Source organism: Selaginella moellendorffii, unplaced genomic scaffold (genome assembly GCF_000143415.4).
Source record: "Selaginella moellendorffii unplaced genomic scaffold, v1.0 SELMOscaffold_44, whole genome shotgun sequence".
In the NCBI taxonomy this organism is placed as follows: domain Eukaryota; kingdom Viridiplantae; phylum Streptophyta; class Lycopodiopsida; order Selaginellales; family Selaginellaceae; genus Selaginella; species Selaginella moellendorffii.
In genome coordinates this window covers 589071-605369 of record NW_003314305.1, presented here as the reverse complement: position 1 = coordinate 605369, position 16299 = coordinate 589071, and the positions used below count along the sequence as shown (strand labels likewise).

The 16299-nt window shown below is 42.8% G+C and overlaps 4 protein-coding genes across 4 annotated transcripts; 1 reads left to right on the top strand and 3 right to left on the bottom strand.

Moving 5' to 3' along the window:
- Nucleotides 1-2990: 2990 nt before the first annotated feature.
- Nucleotides 2991-4937, bottom strand: LOC112349947 (pentatricopeptide repeat-containing protein At3g09040, mitochondrial-like). The gene has a single exon (XM_024685248.1). It carries the CDS (start codon nucleotides 4935-4937, stop codon nucleotides 2991-2993), a length of 1947 nt encoding a protein of 648 aa, XP_024541016.1.
- A 286-nt stretch (nucleotides 4938-5223) lies between these two features.
- On the bottom strand, nucleotides 5224-6576 carry LOC9647517 (11S globulin seed storage protein 2). Its single transcript, XM_024685247.1, has 5 exons — nucleotides 6363-6576; nucleotides 6148-6199; nucleotides 5793-6069; nucleotides 5517-5737; nucleotides 5224-5455 (listed from the first exon to the last, which is right to left on the bottom strand). Exons 1-5 carry the CDS (start codon nucleotides 6574-6576, stop codon nucleotides 5305-5307), a joined length of 915 nt encoding a protein of 304 aa, XP_024541015.1. The 3' UTR covers nucleotides 5224-5304.
- Nucleotides 6577-8559: 1983 nt separating this feature from the next.
- On the bottom strand, nucleotides 8560-10084 carry LOC9647889 (zingipain-2). The gene is made up of 4 exons (XM_024685449.1): nucleotides 9604-10084; nucleotides 9333-9559; nucleotides 9135-9284; nucleotides 8560-9071 (listed from the first exon to the last, which is right to left on the bottom strand). Exons 1-4 carry the CDS (start codon nucleotides 10043-10045, stop codon nucleotides 8634-8636), a joined length of 1257 nt encoding a protein of 418 aa, XP_024541217.1. The 5' UTR covers nucleotides 10046-10084; the 3' UTR covers nucleotides 8560-8633.
- A 2310-nt stretch (nucleotides 10085-12394) lies between these two features.
- Nucleotides 12395-15559, top strand: LOC9647516 (linoleate 9S-lipoxygenase). The gene is made up of 9 exons (XM_002980351.2): nucleotides 12395-12680; nucleotides 12740-13026; nucleotides 13093-13318; nucleotides 13375-13719; nucleotides 13776-13861; nucleotides 13913-14017; nucleotides 14083-14366; nucleotides 14422-14685; nucleotides 14735-15559. Exons 1-9 carry the CDS (start codon nucleotides 12434-12436, stop codon nucleotides 15486-15488), a joined length of 2598 nt encoding a protein of 865 aa, XP_002980397.2. The 5' UTR covers nucleotides 12395-12433; the 3' UTR covers nucleotides 15489-15559.
- The last annotated feature ends 740 nt before the right edge of the window (nucleotides 15560-16299 follow it).

Below are 16299 nucleotides of genomic sequence, written 5' to 3'. Positions count from 1 at the left end.
TAATTCTTTCAGCATACCAAAGTGTTTGCTTTCACTCTTTTGAATTCTATGAAGTTTTGCTATTGTTCTTCCTTGAACTGATGAATTCAATGTAAAAACATGTAAATCAGGTGGAGCAGGATGACAAGAAGAGGCTGCAGATGGTGTTGTTCCTCTAATTGACAAGGAAATGCTCAAGCATCACGCCAGAACTCTAATGCACAATTTTGCAGTGTTGATCCTCATGCTTTTGAAAGCCAAGTTCTTCTTGCGAAGCGATGCTCACAACTCCAATGGGCTCACACATCTTGCTCAGCTTTGAAGAGGTGATTGAAAGTTTTCTCTTGTGAGAAAGAATGAAATGCAATCATTGACTTTTCAAAGGTTAACAAAGCCAAATGCTAGAGGCTGGAGTGTGTCATAAAGACAATGGGAGATTACAGTCTACTCATTGGTTCTCCGGCCGATACTATCTCACATTATCAACACCACTATGGAGTTGTCAAGACACACTAGTGATTCACTTTGGAATGCTAGCTTTGAGTTTCAAATGATACATACCACCTGTATAGCTGAATGGCTTCGTAGTATTTATATTGCATTTCATCCTCAAGAAGTATGTCTGTTTCCACACTCAAGGTTATCTACACGCTTTATATGTCAGAAACAAAGTTAAAAGATGGCGAGAAGAACTTGAGATCTTGCAACAAGAGTGTGAATACTACAATTCTCACTTCTTCTTTTTTTTGGTCTTTTTCAGGTCAAGGCACAACTGAAACTGGCTCACTTCCTCTGCCAATAAAACCTTGTGGAATTTCTAGGAACTAAAGGAAGATGAGATTTTTGCTTTGGTGCATAGAAGGGAGTGTGGAAGGAGCTGACCAGGCTAGGCCATTCGTGGAGGTGGCTTGCACTCTTGTCTACGAGTGAAACTTTGCATTCTTCTCCCATCAAGTAGCCCATTACTATCAATCGCAAGAATCCATCAAAAACTGCTGCATTGGAACTTTTCTTGCTCATTGCCAAATCCTATGGCATGGGAGTATGTTAACAACTCTTCAATCAAGGTATCTGAAAAAAATTCTCCTGCACTTGTGTATCTAACTCATATGTGCTCTTTCTTCCTTCTCTCCAGGAGGAGAACAAGCTCTAGAAGCTCGGAGATAGCCAAGGAGAAGAACAATTTGCATTATGATTCCTAGGTGGAAATTGCATTCCGACGATGTATCCCCAGCTGAGATGTTAAAACTTGAAATGCCTCACTCAAAAAATATGGGACTATTGTCCAAGAGAATCCACTCTGGATAGAAATGCACTATAAAGAATTAACTCACCAAAATGCCATAAACTAAAGGAGCCTTTGAAATCATAATCAAAACAATAAAAAGTTTATTAGATAAGATTGAGTATAAAATTGAGACCAAGTTTGTAATCAAGTCTGAGAACGAATTTGAAATCAAGGCCAAGATTAAGTTTAAATACCAATACAAGTTGTGGGATGAAAAGCCCAAAGCAATCATCCCCTCACATAAATATTGAAAGAAACTGTTAATTTAATTATTAAAGTTAAAAAAGATTATTCTGCTGAAATAACATTCTATTATGAAAGTATAGGTTTAGAAAATATTTTACTTAACAATTCAATGATATACATATAAATTTTTCAATTTTTTTAAAAAGTAAGACTATAAAGTTATGATACAATATAGTTTAATTAAGGATACAAAACTTTATTTACAAAATTATTATCTAAAATTTCAAGTTCTTTTTAGTACATTATATTCCTTTTGCTAGTCTTTATTCTATCAAATCAGTACTTTATACTAATAATGTTTTAGTTTTTCAAATACTAAAAATGTCTTAATTTTAGAATAAAATTGTAATCTTAAGGTGTATTAAAAAATCTATGTGAATTAGGAGATATATATATATATATATATATAAAACTTATATAATTACATTTTAGTTTATAACATGATGGTAATCTAGTTTTTTATCATGGTAAAAATGTTTTATGGGCTACTAACACATATTGCTTAAAACAATCATTTTGTTTGCTATCAACAATCCAAATAATTTTTTTTGGGCATTAGAAACTTCAAAGCATGTTTTATGTTCTTTATAATATGTTATTGACAATATGTATGCTATTGTGTTAAATTTTTGGACTTTGCATCTGCAAACCCAAATGGTTATTTAGGGCATCAAGCTGTAACATTAAAAAAAGCAAAAGAGAATCTGATTTAAACTTCACCTTTTTGGGTCTCTACTTTGCAACGGGTTTAAATGTGAGGTGCTCATATACTTGGACATGGCTTTGGCCAAATCCGTTGCCGTATATGATTAATACATATACCAAGAGTGGGTATTTAGAAGAAGCTAAAAATATATTTGATTCTATGCTGGGCTACGTTAGCAAGTTTTTTCACATTTTTGTTGTTTAGAAGATGCTGACAAAAAAAAAAAAAAAAAAAAAAAAAACCTCGCATTTTCAGCAGAATTTGTCCGACATAATGCTTGAAGACTCTGAAGACTGGGAGACATGAAACGAAACGGGAGAGCTTTCACGCATCACGACGCCCATTCTTGCTTCGTGACAAGCGTAGCGTCTCCACTCCTGGATTCCACTCCGCGAGTGCCTGCAATGGTAGTCCAAGTTACTTCGTTAGCTTCAAAGTTCCAGCGCTTCGTCATACCTTGAACCCGCTGGTTAGCTCTGCTGAGAAGATCGACAACGCAGTGGAAGTGTTCCACTTCGGGGACGATGCCGTATCTGGATGGCATTTCGTGGAAGAACTTCTTCCCTGCAGCTGGTTAGAACTGCGAGAGCTGTGATACCATTCGGTTTGATGCCAGAGTTTACCATCTCGTGAAACAGCGTCAGTGCTTGGCTTGCGTCCCCTTGCCTGCCGTATCCGGTGATCAGCGCACTCCAGGCCTCGTCACCATCTCCCGCTAGCGAGTCAAATACCTGGCGAGCGGAAACCATGTCTCCCGCTTTGCCGTGAAAGTCAACCAGGGATCCAGCAATCTCCATCTTCCTCAAAGCTTCCACGGTAGATCAGAGCCTTGACTTCGCTCCCAAAGCCTAGACTCGAAGGAATACTGTTGCTGCAAGCTTTCAGTACCGCGACGTTCGTTGATGCGTTTGGTCGGCAGCCTTCGCGTCTCATCCTGTGGAACAGCCTCAAAGCTCGTCTAGCATCGCCGTTCTCCGCGAAGCCCAGGATCAAGACGTTCCACGAGACCACGTTGCGAAGCTGGCCGGTATTGCTCGAGAAAACTTTGCTGGAATCCGCCAGACTCCCACACTTGGCGTACGCATCGATCAAGCTGCTCGTCACGTAAGCATCCCACTCAGAGGCTTCCAGCTTCGTCACAGCTTCGCGGTGAACAGCCATGGTGATTTCCAATGCTCTCATTCGATCGTTTTCCTTGTTCTTAGCTGCAAGACTGCCGCAAGCCTTGAAAGCCGCGACGACTGTCAAGCTGGTTGGAGAAATACCACCATCGCCACCTTCGCACAAGAGAGCCTCAAACAGCTCTAGAGCAGCCTCACTTTCGTCGTTCTGTGCGTATCCCGAGATCACTGCGTTCCAGATAACAACGTCGCGATGCTTCACACGGTCGAAAACTCTGCGAGAATCGGCCATGCTCCCACACTTCCCATACATGTCGACCAAGCAGTTTGCCACGTACAAGTCTTCCAGATCAGAGCCTCGCTCTGATACCAGCGAGTGTACCGCCATTCCTGCTTCCAGCGACCTCAGCTTCACGATCTTCCCATCGACTTGCCTTCCCTGTTCTTGAGTCGAGAGGGTACAACAAGCCTTAAGCGCAGCCACCAAAGTCAGCCTGTCCTGTACGCAGCACCGAGAGTGTAGCAAATCTCCAAAGAGTTGAAGGGCCATCTTTCCCTCATCGTTCTCAGCATAGCCCAGGATGATCGTGTTCCAGGAAACCACATCCCGGCGCTGCATCTTATCGAAAACTCTCCTCGCATCCACCATGCTTCCACAGTTTGCGTACATGTTGAGAAGAGCGTTGGCCACGAATATGTTTGAGTCACATCCCAGTCTCTCGGCTGTGCCGTGGATCGCCACACCCGTGACTAGAAACCTGAGCTTCTCCTGTGGATTCCGAGCTTCTTCCTTGGCTGCGAGATTGCTACAGGCCTTGAGAGCAGCAACAACACTCCAGCTATCGAGCTGACAGCCTCGGCACGACACCATCTTCGTAAACATCTCGAGAGCTAGCTCCTCGCTCTCACCACCCTGTGCGTAGCCGAGCATCAATACGTTCCACGAGACCACATCCCGAGTTTTCATCCTGTCGAAAACCTCTTGAACACGCACCATGCTCCGGCACTTCACGTACATGTCGATGAGAGCATTCCCCACGTAGACGTTGCGATGGATAGCATCTATTCCCATCCCAGCCTCGGCCTGACGATGAACTTCCATGCCTCGTTGCAGCGAAAAAACTTTCACCATCCTCCCATCAACTTTCCGGCCTTCTTCGGCAGCTGCGAGAGTGGAGCACGCAGCGAGCGCAGCGGCAAAAGTTCGTGAGTTTGCTCCGCAGCACTGTTGCATCGATCGAAAGAGCTGCAAGGCCACCTCGGCCTCGCCATTCTCCGCATAGCCCGAGATCAAAGCGTTCCAGCACACGGCGTCGGGGCGAGGAATCCTGTCGAAGGCCTGCTGTGCTTCCACCACGCTCCCACACTTCATGTACATCGCCACCAAGCTACTGGCTACGTGAGAGTCCGAATCCACACCACTTTCTCTCGCGTTCGCGTGGATTTGCGGGCCACTTTCGACTTCTCTAGCTCTGGAGCACGACTTTAGCGCCGCGAGGCAAGCGCTTCTCTCGAGCTGATGAGCGTTGCCGGTAGTACCATAAGTTCTCGTATTGGCTGGGAGAACTTTAGGATCCAGCGAAGTCCTGGACAGCATAGCGAATGGTTTTGTCACTAGGATAAAAAATGTTTGGCTCTACCTTCCAGCATCAAAGCATTCGAAATTTTTCCTTCATTGATTCGAGACATCGTGAAGAGAGTGTTTGCTCCCGTTCTTTCCATCCAGATTGTTCTAGAGTTTGGCAATCCTCGATGCTAGAAATCAGGTCCTGAACTCCGTCCTACATTGCCGAGAATCTCATTCTAGCAGCTTACCGGATCGGCCAGGGCGAAGCAGCGCCCTCGCGCGCGCGATGCGATGCGATGATAAACCCTAGAACTTATTTGGAATCAATGAGCTTTGAATTTATTGCGCATTGACAGAGTTGACTCTTTATTGACTTGCATTGACTAGGGGGCTCATCTTATTTGGGTGGGAAGAAGATGGCGTCGTTTGTCCTGCGAGACCGCAGCTCCTTCTCAACTCCATCTTCCACGTTAAAAGCCGCGCAAATCGTTTTGGGCGACAAGCTCTTGATCACGCCAGTTCTTCCAGCGAGATGAGAGAACACTGGCCTGTTTTTCCAGCCAAAAATTGGGTCGATCAGAACCTCTGAAGGAAAAGAAGAGAACTTACTTCTCGGTGGTGATGATCGAGAACCATTCCATTCCATTTTCTCCTGCTCGCTTTGAGACGACGTGGAATCGTGGGACGATAAACAGGCAGCCGGGCTCCAGCATATGATCGATAACTCTCTCGCCATTTTGGTTCACGACTTGGACTCGACCGCTTCCACGGACAATGTAAGTGACTTGGTACGCGGAGTCGGAGGAAAATCCTGGCGAGCACATGGCATGCTGCAAGAAATTCACGAATGTGATTATAAGATCCAAGCGATCAGCTAAAACTTACCGGATCAAGCTTGACGAGATCAGCGCCAAGACTGACGTGCTTGAAGATCGGCAAGCTATCGCTGGAAACCACGGAAACTCTGCCTCCGTTTTTTATATCCACGTCGAGCTTTGCCTCCTCGCAGTTGTAAGCAAACTCTCCATAGGGAGAGTTGCTCAAATCGGTTGTCTCCGGCATAGAAATGCCTTCCTTGAGCAAAACAATCCTCTCCTCCTTCTGGCTATTCACCGTTTCTTCTGGGACATCCCATGCTTGGGCGATAAAGTCCGGAGTAAACCTACAATCGGATTGATTAATCAGTGTGTCACAACAAGACCTTCCATTTAGATGAAAAGAAAATCCAAGTAGAACTTACAGTGAATTCTCCAGATTTGAGGCTTTTGCTCGTGTCTCCGAGACACAAAACACTAAACTTCGAAGTGCCAGAGTTAAACGACCAGTTGACAGTGCCGTGAGGAACAGACGCATTCGTCGGGACTCTCCGCAAAAGTCAGTCCATTTCCTGGACGAAGACCGGAATTTTAGCACGCATGAGAAGAAAATTCACATCCTAGAAAATCAATCGCTTACCTTCGAGCACATAAAAGATCTGATTAGAATCGGAGTATTTCGGCATCAGCAAGCCCCTAGGATTGAGACTGAAGCGCGACGCCCCAACCCGAGCTTCCTTCAACATCTTGGAGTGGGCGCTGAGCCAAAACTCGTAATTCCCGCCATCGTTGGCGCAGAATCTCGCATTGGGAGATTGTGGCGTGAGATCGACATCCAGATGAGCTGCGGCCATCGCAAGAACAAACCCAGCTATTCATATAAGGACGTCGACAACGGACGGTTGGGATTCCTCTCGCGACATGCTTTGGCCTTAACCTAATCGCTAAACGTGAATTTAATTACCAAAATGTTCTATAGAATAAGCCACTGTCCTTTCCGTATTATTTGAAAAATCATATTCCATGATATCGAGCGATCATTTTCTATTCACGTTGTAATCGTATCCAGACGGGGAGTACGTCCATGGGAACGCTGCCGGATGTGAGAGTTCACACTTTCACAACTCGATTGTTTCTCCACTTTGACCATATACCAAGCTTGCAGAATGATCGGAGCAAAACAACCATTTCTCATATTTGCAATGCCATCCTTCTTGGAAACACAAGCTCCAGCTTGATATATCTCATCTCTAGTAGCAGTATTCTGGTTAAAGAGTTAAACATTCCAAACTTCAAGACTTACCGATGTACATTCCACTCTCAAAACCGTAACCAGAGTCCTTAATCCTTGAAGTCGTCGGAAGCCATGCTCGGTTTGAGTTTCATCAGAGTCATCAATAGTCCTGCCGACACATTTAAGACAAAACAAAAAAGATGAAAGATAATTAATCAGAGCCACAAGGTTCCAAAAATGTGGAAAGAATAAGATTTACTTCAGCGTCAGCTAGTAAGCTCTCAAGATGATCATCATCGCCTCCAGCTAACCTTGGCGTTCCACTTTGATAATGCATTATCATTTCATAAACTTCATGAGGTGATATAGCAACCCTTGGAGTAGTATTTGGTTTTATGATTTTGTAAAGGTCCAGCGTTAACGCTCCATGCACCATGATTCCTCCAGCTCTGTAAGAACTGCTTGGATACACAAGGAGACGCACTCATGAATTCAATAGAATTGTTGAGACTTACACTGCAGCGTCCAGTGATGTGTCAATAATCTCTTCCATGGCAGCACGCAAAGCATCCGGATCCAGGGATTTGTTGTCCCCAATCTTGTCACCAGCAATAGCAGTCGCCACTTCCTCAAGCACTCGAACGAATGGTTTCTTGCAACAAAACAACTGTGGTTGTGTTTGCTGGGAAGGACATCAATCTTTCGCTGCTTACTTCTTAGATCGCAACAAGATATCACAAGATCGACAGACGAAGCTGGATACATGCCAAAAAATGCAGCTTTGATCCTGGCATTGATAATGTTGCGAACGTCCTTCTCGGTCCAGGCTAGAGCACTGTCTCCAGCAACGATTCGGATCAAGCTCTGGAAGAAGAGTCGCATAAACCGGAGCCACACATTCTCACGTTCGGCAGCATAAACTCCTCGCGAGGCAAGTACAACAGACCATGGATGTATTCCCCATCTGGATACGTACCAGACGAGTCCTTTGAATACTTCGTAGAAAAGTAGTTAATCTTTTAAGCTTTTTGTTGAAGTTATACTTCTCATTGGTACTGCAAGAGATCAATCAGAATGACAACCAAAAAGCTCAAAGGAAACACACAATCTACTCACCTTTGCTGCAAAAATATTGGAGCAAAACGAGCCTTCTTCATATTTGCAATGCCATCCTCCTTGGAAACATGAGCTGCAGCTTGATAAATCTTACCTCTTTAGCAAATTCTGGTTAAAGAACAAACCAATTGGCATGCTAGCAAAAGTGAGTTCAAGTACTGATCTTGTTAATTTTGCACACGGTTGAAAGGTGAAGAGAAATGCAGAAGCTATGATGGACAAGGATGACTCGAAGGATAGTCATATATAATGTTATAGATATATCTACATGGTCAAGAGACACGCCTCTAACCTACACCTGGATCAGTGAAGTGGCACTACTGCCACCTAAGATCATGTCATAGAGAGTGTATACTTCAACAAAAGAGCCATCCATTTCGACAGTGCTGGGCTTTGTGCACGAAACCACTATGATGGTGAGCCACTACAATGTGTGGCCATTCCTCAATTGCAAGTAATACTCCACACACTGCTTGGAGAACTTGTCTAGGACCAGCTTGGGAAGCTCTGGAAGCCAATGTTTCATGGCTAGCAGCTGTGTTTATTGCTCAAAGCCCCTTTTCATATAAGTTTGCAGGGGTAAAAGATGGTAACTCCACACTTGCCTTTTGGGCAGCAAATGTGGAAGAACTTACATGGAGCCCAGTAACAGCAACATTCTTCTCCTGCCTTGCATAGTTGCGTATAGCAGCGTTGCCTTGGCGGAGGCGGTGGTGGAGACGGTGAAGGTGGCGGTGGAGATGGTGAAGGTGGTGGTGGTGGTGGAGGAAAATGTGACGGAGGCGGCCCTAGCTCTGTGGGATAAAACACGTTTATGTAAATCCCACACCGTCCACCAAAGATATTCGAATTGCGTTCTAGTTTCATGTATCCATTCTCCCCCCACTCAGTTCCCCACGAATTTTTTATGATCCAATATTTGTCTCCATTTTCGGAACCATAGCCCACAACCAGCACTGATAAACTTCCAGATTCGGCACAGGGTCCTTTGTAAATCCCCTAGGACGGATTAGGCACGTCATTAGTCAATGTGATCATAGACTTGGATTAGAACAAACTTACTCCAGCATAGCTCTTGAACTCGGCCTTTGAGCCATCGATAACAGCAGTCAGTGGCTGATTGTGTATTGCCTTCAACATGTTTCTTTCGATTGCTTTGTCTGTTCCTTCAATGCTCTCAAATTCTTTTAGAGAAACTTTGCCTTGTTTTTCCTGCAAATTCGCAAAGCTTTTAATAGCGGCATTGTAATAAATTCATACCTTGTGCTTGCAAGCTCCAGCTTCCCCAACAAAGGGATAATCAGCTGCTGCTGCAATGCTATGAGTCCGTGCGTATTCGAAAGCGTCACTGGGAGAGCCACTTCTGCATCCCTTGGCTTTCTTAGTGCAATCTAGAAACTCCTGCGCTGAAAAATTAGCTAGACCTCCAAAGAGTATCTTATTGAGACTTGAGAGTGAGTCTCCTGTTGCAAAAGCCCAAGTACCTCCTGCAAGGAAAACTATTATTTAAACAAGAAATTCATCAGCATACCCAGACAGGATCCAACGTTTTTAATAGGAGTGATCGCACCCCTCTCCCTCCAGTCAAAAGATTCGAGACTTTTAGAGTCACCATCAGCAAAATCGTCAAGAAAGGATGTGGCTACAGGCAACCTAATGTCATTGACACCAAGGGACATTTTCGTTTCAAACTCGTCACTACTGATGTCTGAAAATTGATTCAGGCCCAGGGTGTATGAGGACACAAGACTGTTGGCATTGTGATCTAAAACCATTTGGAGGTTTTGCTTGAAGATTTCATATCTTCTAGCCTCCTCCTCCTGGGATGAATACCCCTTGTTGTGATAGAGACGCCATCTATCGAAGAGGGGCCTCACAAGCTGCTCGGATGGGAGCTCCAGGGCTGAGAATTGGAACTGTTGAGTCACTTGCAAAACGAAAACCAGCAAGAGAAAGTAGGGGTAGGGAGCCATTTTGCAATGTGCACCGTTTTAGAGTAGAGGAATTTATATTGACTGTCTTCACTCACAGCAACAAACTTAGTGGTTTATCTTGGAGACAACGAGGATGATAACAATGTGTATGGCTCAAGCTTGAGAGAAGTTGACTGTGCGATATGAAAAAGCATTAACACTCCTAACTGGACAGAAGAAAAGCCTCTTACAAATTGATAGGGCACCCAATCATCACCCACTTCTCTGAATAGCATTAATATGTATGTTATCACCCGAGTACTAGGGTGATAACAACCTGAGTATGTCTCATTGCAGGTACATTGCTGGTGAATAGTTGTCAAGGCATTATATATAAGTTCCACATAACAATTCTCAGGAGGGACTACTACACAAATCTCTCTCTCTCTCTCTCTCTCTCTCTCTCTCTCTCTCTCTCACATAAAACTAATTGCACAAATTGAAAGAGCTTGAGTTTTAAATTAGAACCTTTATATTTTTTTATACTAAGGATTGTATGTATCTGGCTACTAGTACTAGGGTGATAACAATGTTTGTATGTCTCAATGCACGTACATCTTTGGTGAATAGTCATGAAGCCATTATATATAAGTTCTAAATAACGGTACTTGGGAGGGACCTCTAGTTTGTCCTTTTCTAAGTACTAGGGTAATAACAATGTTTGTATGTTTCAATGCGTGTATATCTTTGGTGAATAGTCATGAAGCCATTATATATAAGTTCTAAATAACGGTACTTGGGAGGGACCTCTAGTTTGGGCATCTTGTGCACAATTCCTTTTCTAGGCACATATCCTTAGTATAAAAATATATAGAAGTTTTGATTTGAAACTCAAACTTTTTCAACCTGTATAATTAATTCTTTTATTCTCATATGGATTTTGCATTGGCACTTGTTTCAGCCACAATATCTATGTTCCCCTCAAATGTTTTTGTTATCCAACAGAAAATCAATCTAATAAGCTATGCAATCACCTTGAAACGATCTCTTTTTGTAAAGAAGTGAAATATTTTTATATTGTGAATCCTTTAGGAGTAGTCATAGATGATATGAGTGACGCAATTGGCCTCAAGGTCATCCGTCAATGTCACAATTAATGGTTTATTTTGGAGACAACGTATGTGTGTGTGGCTCAAGATTAAAAGAAGTTGGTGTATATATCTTGTTATTTTGAATTATAATGTCCACTCATGTAGTCCGCTGTTGACAATCTAATTGAATTATAGGAAAGGGGTAAAAAAATTTAAAAAATGCTGGATAGCAAAGAAATCTGAGATGAACATAGATTTTGTGGCCGAAACAAGTGCCAATAGAAAATCAAGGGTGAGAATAAAATTAATTGCACAAATTGAAAAGGCTTGAGTTTTAAATTAAAACCTTTATATTTTTATCCTTTAGGAGTAGTCATAGATGATATGAGTGACGCAATTGGCCTCAAGGTCATCCGTCAATGTCACAATTAATGGTTTATTTTGGAGACAACGTATGTGTGTGTGGCTCAAGATTAAAAGAAGTTGGTGTATATATCTTGTTATTTTGAATTATAATGTCCACTCATGTAGTCCGCTGTTGACAATCTAATTGAATTATAGGAAAAGGGTAAAAAAATTTAAAAAATGCTGGATAGCAAAGAAATCTGAGATGAACATAGATTTTGTGGCCGAAACAAGTGCCAATAGAAAATCAAGGGTGAGAATAAAATTAATTGCACAAATTGAAAAGGCTTGAGTTTTAAATTAAAACCTTTATATTTTTATCCTTTAGGAGTAGTCATAGATGATATGAGTGACGCAATTGGCCTCAAGGTCATCCGTCAATGTCACAATTAATGGTTTATTTTGGAGACAACGTATGTGTGTGTGGCTCAAGATTAAAAGAAGTTGGTGTATATATCTTGTTATTTTGAATTATAATGTCCACTCATGTAGTCCGCTGTTGACAATCTAATTGAATTATAGGAAAAGGGTAAAAAAATTTAAAAAATGCTGGATAGCAAAGAAATCTGAGATGAACATAGATTTTGTGGCCGAAACAAGTGCCAATAGAAAATCAAGGGTGAGAATAAAATTAATTGCACAAATTGAAAAGGCTTGAGTTTTAAATTGAAACCTTGATATGGTTTTATGCCAAAGATTGCATATATCTGGCCACCAATACTAGGGTGATAACAATGTTTGTATGTCTCAATGCACGTACATTTTTGGTGAATAGTCATGAAGCCATTATATATAAGTTCTAAACAACAATACTTGGGAGGGACCTCCATGTGCACAATTCCTTTTCTAGGCACACGTTTTTTATATGCAATCCTTAGTATAAAAACATATAGAGGTTTTGATTTGAAACTCAAACTCTTTCAACCTGTGTAATTAATTCTTTTATTCTCACATGGATTTTCCATCGGCACTTGTTTCAGCTACAACATCTATGATCCCCTCAAATTTTCCTACTATCCAACAGAAAGTCAATCTAACAAACCATGCAATCACCTTGAAAGGATCTCTCTTGGTAAAGAAGCAAAATAGTTTTGATGTTGTGAATCCTTTGGGAGTAGTCACGGATGCTGTGAGTGAGGCAATTGGCCTCAAGGTCATCCTTCAGCTTATCAGCAGCACTTCAACTTCAAGTGATGGAAGTTAGTACTAAAAAGCCCGAGAGGAAATGATCATTAATCTTTCGTTGTTTCCCTTGCAGAGCCTAAACTCAGCAAGCCCGCACGCATCGAGAACTGGACCCTCTCGTCAAGCTTGCTTGCAAAGGATGAAGTAAAGTATACCATAAACTTCGAAGTGGACGCTGATTTTGGTACCCCTGGGGCAGTCGTGGTTCAAAACAACCACAGCTCTGAGATCTATTTCGTCTCCCTGTCCGTCAGAATGCCCAGGGGAAGCAAAGTTCAGTTCCCCTGCAACTCGTGGGTGTACAGGAGCAGTGGCTTCGATTTGGTCCCAAAGCCAAATCGCATCTTCTTCAGCAACCACGTAAGGGATAGAATCTGTCTGAAAGCTTGCAAACAAACGTATACAACAATTTCTTGTTTCTCGCAGCTGTACCTGCCACAGGACACACCGCCGTCTCTAGTACCCTACCGCGAAGCCGACCTCAAGCAGCTCCAGGGCAATGGTACGGGCATCCGGCAACACTCGGAAAGGATTTACGACTATGACATTTACAATGACTTGGGAGGCATTGGGAGACCAAAGCTGGGGGGATCCAAGGAAATGCCATACCCGCGAAGGTGTCGTACGGGTCGCATTCAAGGCCTTCTGGGAGGTAACCCACAGTTCGATACATTTCTAATACTGTGCTTTTGATTGTGAAACCAACAGAGGAAACGTATCCAGGCGGTCAGAACCCATTTCCTATACCGTTTTTCTACATTCCCAGTGATGAGTATTACAGCTCGTCCAAGACCGCCAGCGTCCTTGTGAAGACCGTCAAGAGCTTCTCTCACACGTTTATTCCCATGCTAACATCGTTTGGAGGGCTCTTGGACAAATACTTTGATTCGTTTCAGGACGTGGAGAGCCTGTACGACCGCGGGTTTGACCTGTCGAAGCTGGCCTTGGGAGCAATCGAAGGGATAGACTCGCCGTTGGACATACTCAACGATCTGTCGACTGATCACACCAATAAGAGCTTGCTCAAGTTTCCCATTCCTGCAGTTCTAGAAAGTAAGTAATGCACCCACTAACATGTCCACTTCTCTAAACTTCTCCGCCGTTGTCAGCTGATCGCCTGGCATGGAGATCTGATCGGGAGTATGCGAGGCAACTGCTGGCTGGAACACATCCAATCTTGATACAATGCCTAACGGTAGACAACAATGGTGTTTCCATCACATTCTTAACATCGCCTTGTACTCAGGAATTCCCTCCAACCAGCGGCTTGGGTGATGAGTATGGCCCAAGGAAATCAACTGTAACAGAGGAACACATCTCTCGTTTCTTGGAGGGGACGACAGTGCAAGAGGTCTGAAGCGATCTCATCAGTGAAGTCACTTGTTACTTACATGTCTCTCAAGAGGATGCTTGCAGGCAGTCGCAAACAAAAAACTGTTTTTGGTGGACCTTCACGACATCTTCATGCCTTACATTGAAAGGATCAACAAGATCCCAGACATCTACATGTATGCAACCAGGACATTCCTGTTCCTCAGGGGGGATGGAACGCTCAAGCCCATCGCCATTGAGCTGAGCACTCCCAGTTCAAGGAGAGTCCTCGTCCCACCCCAAGAAGGAGAGACCGACTATTTGTGGGAGCTCGCAAAAGCACACACAGCAGCAAACGATTCAGGAGCTCACCAGCTTGTTGGCCACTGGTATGGAGCGAGAAAAGTTTGGCCCGAACTGAGTATCACTAACTTAGGTATACAGGCTCAAGTGCCATGCATGTATGGAGCCGTTTATCATTGCGGCGCACAGGCAGCTGAGTGCCCTTCATCCGATCTTTGCCTTCCTGAAGCCACACATGAAGTACACATTGCAAATCAATGCACTTGGTAGGCAAGTACTTATTAGTGCGTCAGGAATTGCCGAGCAAGGTTTCACCCCGAAAATGTATTGCATGGAGTTGACGTCTCAGGCCTACAAGTCGTGGAAGTTTGCCATGGAAGGCCTCCCTGCAGACCTTATAAAAAGGTAAGGCCTTGCACTATACATCCTTCTAACATTGGTCTCTTCAAAACAGAGGGATGGCTGTTCCAGATCCTGCTGCAAAACACGGCATGAAGCTCGTCATTGAGGATTATCCATATGCGGCAGATGGTCTCGAGATATGGTCTGCGCTGACGAAATGGACCCAGGAATATGTGGACGTACACTACAAAGACGATGCCACAGTTCAGAACGATGCCGAGCTCCAAGCTTGGTGGAGTGAGGTGGTGAACGTTGGGCATGGCGATCTGAAGGACGACCCGACATGGTTCAAGATGGACTCCAAACTGGGCCTGACGGTGGCACTGACAACTTTCATATGGATCACGACTGCAAACCATGCGGCTGTTAACTTCAGTCAATATGCATATGCTGGGTTCATCCCAAATCGTCCCACTGCAACTCACTTGCCAGTTCCAGAAAAAGGATCCACGGAGCACCGAAAGCTTTTAAGAAATCCGGAAGAGTACTATTTCAAAGTGATATCAAACAAGATGGAGTCGTTTGTAGTGATGAGCGCCATAGAGGTTTTATCAGGCCATGCCGACACCGAGGAATACATTGGGCAGCGACATATTGATATCTGGACCGACAACGAAGAGGCACTCGAGGCGTTTGACAGGTTTGCAGAAGATATCGACAAAGTTGGTGAGACCATCTTGAGCAGGAACAAAGATCCATCCTTCAAGAACAGGCATGGCCCTGTAAAGGTCCCATATAAAGCACTGTACCCAACGTCTTCTAAAGGCATCACGGGACAGGGAGTGCCAAATAGCATTAGCATATGAAAGAAAAACCTAAAAACAATGTATAAAAAATGTTTACTTAAAAAATGCGAAAACACACTTTCAAGGGAAAAGACGCACAGAGGGTTATTTCTGGATCTCAATCAAGTCAGAGAGTATGAGAAGTGTGAGCCTTAATACAACCTACTGGAGGAATACCTCTTGAGTTCTCCAGATTTGGCTGCTTGGCCTATGTGCATAGAAATTGGATGTACATAAAAACCGATGTGGACTGCAGTCATAGAGCCAGTGGACTTGCTAATATATTCAATTTTTACTTTACCTATTTTGAGATACCTTAAGGCTGAAAAATTTAATTTATGCTATATTTAAGTGTGTGTGTCTATATATATGTGATATAATGCTTCTTATAGAATATGCATGTATAATAAATAATAACTTACATTTAATGTGTTTCATCTATTATTAAAACTTTAAAAATTTTAGATTTTAGTTTTATATTATAAACGTGGAATTTGATTTATATTAAATTTAAATATTATAATAAAAATGAAATAATATGACTTCAATAATGGTATCCTCCTTGAATTCTTCAGTCAAATCCTCCCTCTTTATAGCTATTTATTCTTCATAGTTATAAAGAGAAAATTATTCTTTTTAAATTTATATTAGACTTAAAATATATAAAGTCTAGCCATTCCTGCATATATCACATTAACTCGTGATTAAAGAGGTGGTTAGGGTAGTGATGTGAGATGGTAGAACTATAGCATATATAGAGAATTCTAAGATTTCAAGAATTTCAGGAAGCAATGGGTTAAATTAAACTTCACCTAAATTTTGTGTTTAATAG